Consider the following 3,393-nt stretch of genomic DNA (forward strand, 5'->3'; position numbering starts at 1 on the left):
CATTTGATGTTCTAGGGTTTCAGGATTGTTGATTTTCTGTTTGGCTTAGTTTTTCGGATCTTTGTTGTGGAGGGACGGCGTGGTGCCTCTGCCTAGACCGCCATCTTGCCGGAGTCTCCAAATATCACATTCATTTTTTATTTTCATGTTTTTCCCCACGTTTTGAACACAAACATATTTTTTCCATAGTTTGATTGAGATAGTGTATGCAATTTTAAATGCTGATTTTTTTTTTCATCCTATTTCCATCTTCGTTTTCCTACATCCTTTAATGTCATTTAAAAACAATATTTCCTTGTGGCTATATAATGTCACGTTATATCAGATATTCATTCTTATTTTATCTCTCTCCTACTTCAGGACATTTAGGTTATTTCCAGATTTTACTATTATGAGTAATGCTAAGCGAATATTTCTGTATGTAAATGACTGTCCATATGTCCATGTTCTTATTATAATTTATTAATAGTGGAAATAAGTGAGGGGAGTTTTTTTTTTTTAGATCAGTTATAAATACATATATAAGAAACAGCAAAAAAGATTAAAACCTGAACACAGATATTTTCCGTGTTATGATGATGAAACTCAAAGCTGTCTTCTAGGAGGTTCCTTATAATATAGTGTGAAAGACTGGTTTTCGTAATGAAATTGAAGTCGTAGTTCATTTGTCTCCGAAACATTTATGCTGTCTGTTTCTTGGATCCAGGTAGATCTACAACTGTTATCTAAGGTGGAAATGATTTTGATTGTTAACAGCTTCGCACATTAGGCACAGAAAGCAATAGAATATATGTTTTTTGTTTGTTCGTTTGCTTTTTGCAGACTTTTTTATGCCCATAGAAATATCACAGGACAGAAAATGCAAAATTATGACTCCCAAGGAGTATTCCAGTAGTAATTCTATGTGGAAGGAATAATTGCTTCTTAAATATTTCTTTATATTTACCTAAAAACATAATCTGAAGCCTTCTAATCTTAATAATGAAATAAAGGCAATTACTTTATGCACCTTTTCATGCCTGAAAATTCCTTTAATATTTCTTTTGTCTATGCTGATGTAATTAAGGTTGCAACATGAATAAGCTAAGACGGCAGCATATCAGAATTTAAGTGAGCTTGATCTGAGAAATGAGACTCAATGAAAAGCAAGTTGCTACCATAAGGTACCTGCGTTTTCAGTATTTACTCACCTTGGTCTACCTATCATTTATTTTTTTACTTCAATTTTTATCTTTTATGTTTATATAGTGTCCAGATCCATCATGCAAACAAGACTTGTTGGCCTACCTGGAACAGATCAAATTCTACTCTCACCAACTGAAAATCTGCAGTCAAGTTAAAGCTGAGATCCAGAACCTGGGGGGAGAGCTTATTATGTCAGCTGTAAGTACTTCCCAGCAATTATACCATCACAGGTGGAAGATCCTTAAAACAGAGCAGCTACACCCTTCCTTACCCAACCAAATCTTTTAGGCCAATGCAGGTTAAAACAAAGTCAGTCAGACTGTATAAGTTCCATGCAATTAAATCTTTTCAGATTTCTTAAAGAAATGTTAGGTTATTAAACTTGGTTTTATTTACTTCAGAGATTTTAGAATAAATCAGGATTTGGAAGCCACTTGGATGACAAAGCAAGTTGTATGAGAAATGTGTACTAACTTAGAGTCCTATTTTCAGACTACAGGAACTGTACAGGTGGAACCTGGAATTGAATCCCATAATTTTTCTAAAATAAATTCATATGGAAATACACAATTGCAAATTATTAAAACAATTTATTTATTGTTATCAATTGATAGTCATTTTCCCCTTATTCATTTTTATAGCATAGGACTCCATTTTGTGAGATTTTTCAATTTCCATATGCAATTTTAGAAGGGAAGTATGATAGACCATTATAGATTTAGAGGAAGTTTCCTAAATTCTTTGGTGGCCCTGAGTTTCAAGCTTATAAAATTACCATGATAGAAATAATGTCTAACTTTTCTATTCATCTTTTAATAACAGTAGATCATTTCTCTGGTATGAGTATGGTAATAAAATAATGTTTGATATCTATATTGGATTCAGTTATCAGTGACCTTGGGAAGGACATGGATGAAGATTATAAATTTAAGTTAAAGTGAAACATCATGAACATTCTAAGAACTTATATTCCTGAGGGCAAATTTTTAAAAATGATACCACCATACTTATAAATCTGCAACCATTTAGGACCTCTATATCTTGACATTGGTCTTCCCCTCAATGAACTAAGTTCTGAAAGAGAACACGGTTGTAAGAATATGTGCAAAGAATCACCACCAAAGGTAGAGAGGAGGGAACTCATCTTTATTTACTATCATCTACCTCTTGTCTATGTTTTATATCATTAACCTTCACAATGAAGCATAGCAGATAGACTGTTGCTTTGCCGACTGTCTTTTTTTTTACATATGAAAAAGTGAAATTTAGAAAGGTTAAATAACTTCCCCGAGGTCGTACTAGTAAATGTCAAAGCTGGAGGTTTGCTTCCAAAGGCCCATGCAGCCTCTGTTTGGATAGACAACCTTGAATCTATGATCAAACTGAAGAGCACAAGTCAAAAGTGAATAATTTATAAATTATATGGAGGGATATCTTTGTAACCTAGCACTTATCAGAAGAAAACAAAACAAAACCAAAAAAATATATGTAGTTTCTTCAATACTCAAATTTTACAAAAGCAAACAACCTGGGCAATATATGTGTCACCATCACTTTTCAAAAGGAGGCTGTGTGACACAAACGGTTTGCAATCAGTTGCTAACCCAGCAGTTGGCAGTTCAATCCTACCCAGCAACTGTGCAAAGAAAAGGCCTGGTGAACTGTTTCCATAAAGATAACAGCCAAGAAAACCCAGGGGAGTAGTTCTGCTCTGTAACACGTGGAGTCGCCATGAGTTGGGAGCCTAACCAATGGCAGCTAACAACAACAAAATCACTTTTCAAAGAAAATGTTTCTTAAAAGCAGTTACAAGCATATTTTCCATCAACACGTGAATTTTACAAAGAGTAGGTGCGGTTCAAATGCAGTTCAATATGAAGGTTTGCTTTTGTAGGGATTTTAGCTGATAATTTAGATAAAAATGCTAGTTATAAGGCCTTTTTCAAAGCACACAATAAGTAAATATTGGTTGACTCACTCAGTTAAATTACTTTTGCAAAAACATGCCACTTTGTAAACAGAATGTTAGTAATAAAAATATTCATCTATATCACGTTTTTCTGTTTCAAAATGACTTCCTATATAAACACACACATAAACGTGTATATATACATACATGTGTACATGTTGTTATTGATGTTGTTAGGTGCCACTGAGTCCTCCAACTTGTAGTGACCTTATGTATAACAGAACGAAGCAGTATATGCA

The 3,393-nt window shown here is 33.7% G+C and overlaps 1 protein-coding gene across 1 annotated transcript in view; it reads left to right on the forward strand.

The window, feature by feature from the left end:
• Positions 1-3,393, forward strand: part of CTNNA3 (catenin alpha 3) — a 1,802,815-nt gene that overhangs the window by 1,727,856 nt on the left and 71,566 nt on the right. The window contains exon 16 of the mRNA XM_004386410.1: positions 1,249-1,383. Coding sequence (XP_004386467.1) covers positions 1,249-1,383 — 135 coding nt within the window. The remainder of the gene's footprint in view (positions 1-1,248; positions 1,384-3,393) is intronic.

Source organism: Trichechus manatus, unplaced genomic scaffold (genome assembly GCF_000243295.1).
Source record: "Trichechus manatus latirostris isolate Lorelei unplaced genomic scaffold, TriManLat1.0 scaffold00163, whole genome shotgun sequence".
Classification (NCBI taxonomy): Eukaryota; Metazoa; Chordata; class Mammalia; order Sirenia; family Trichechidae; genus Trichechus; species Trichechus manatus.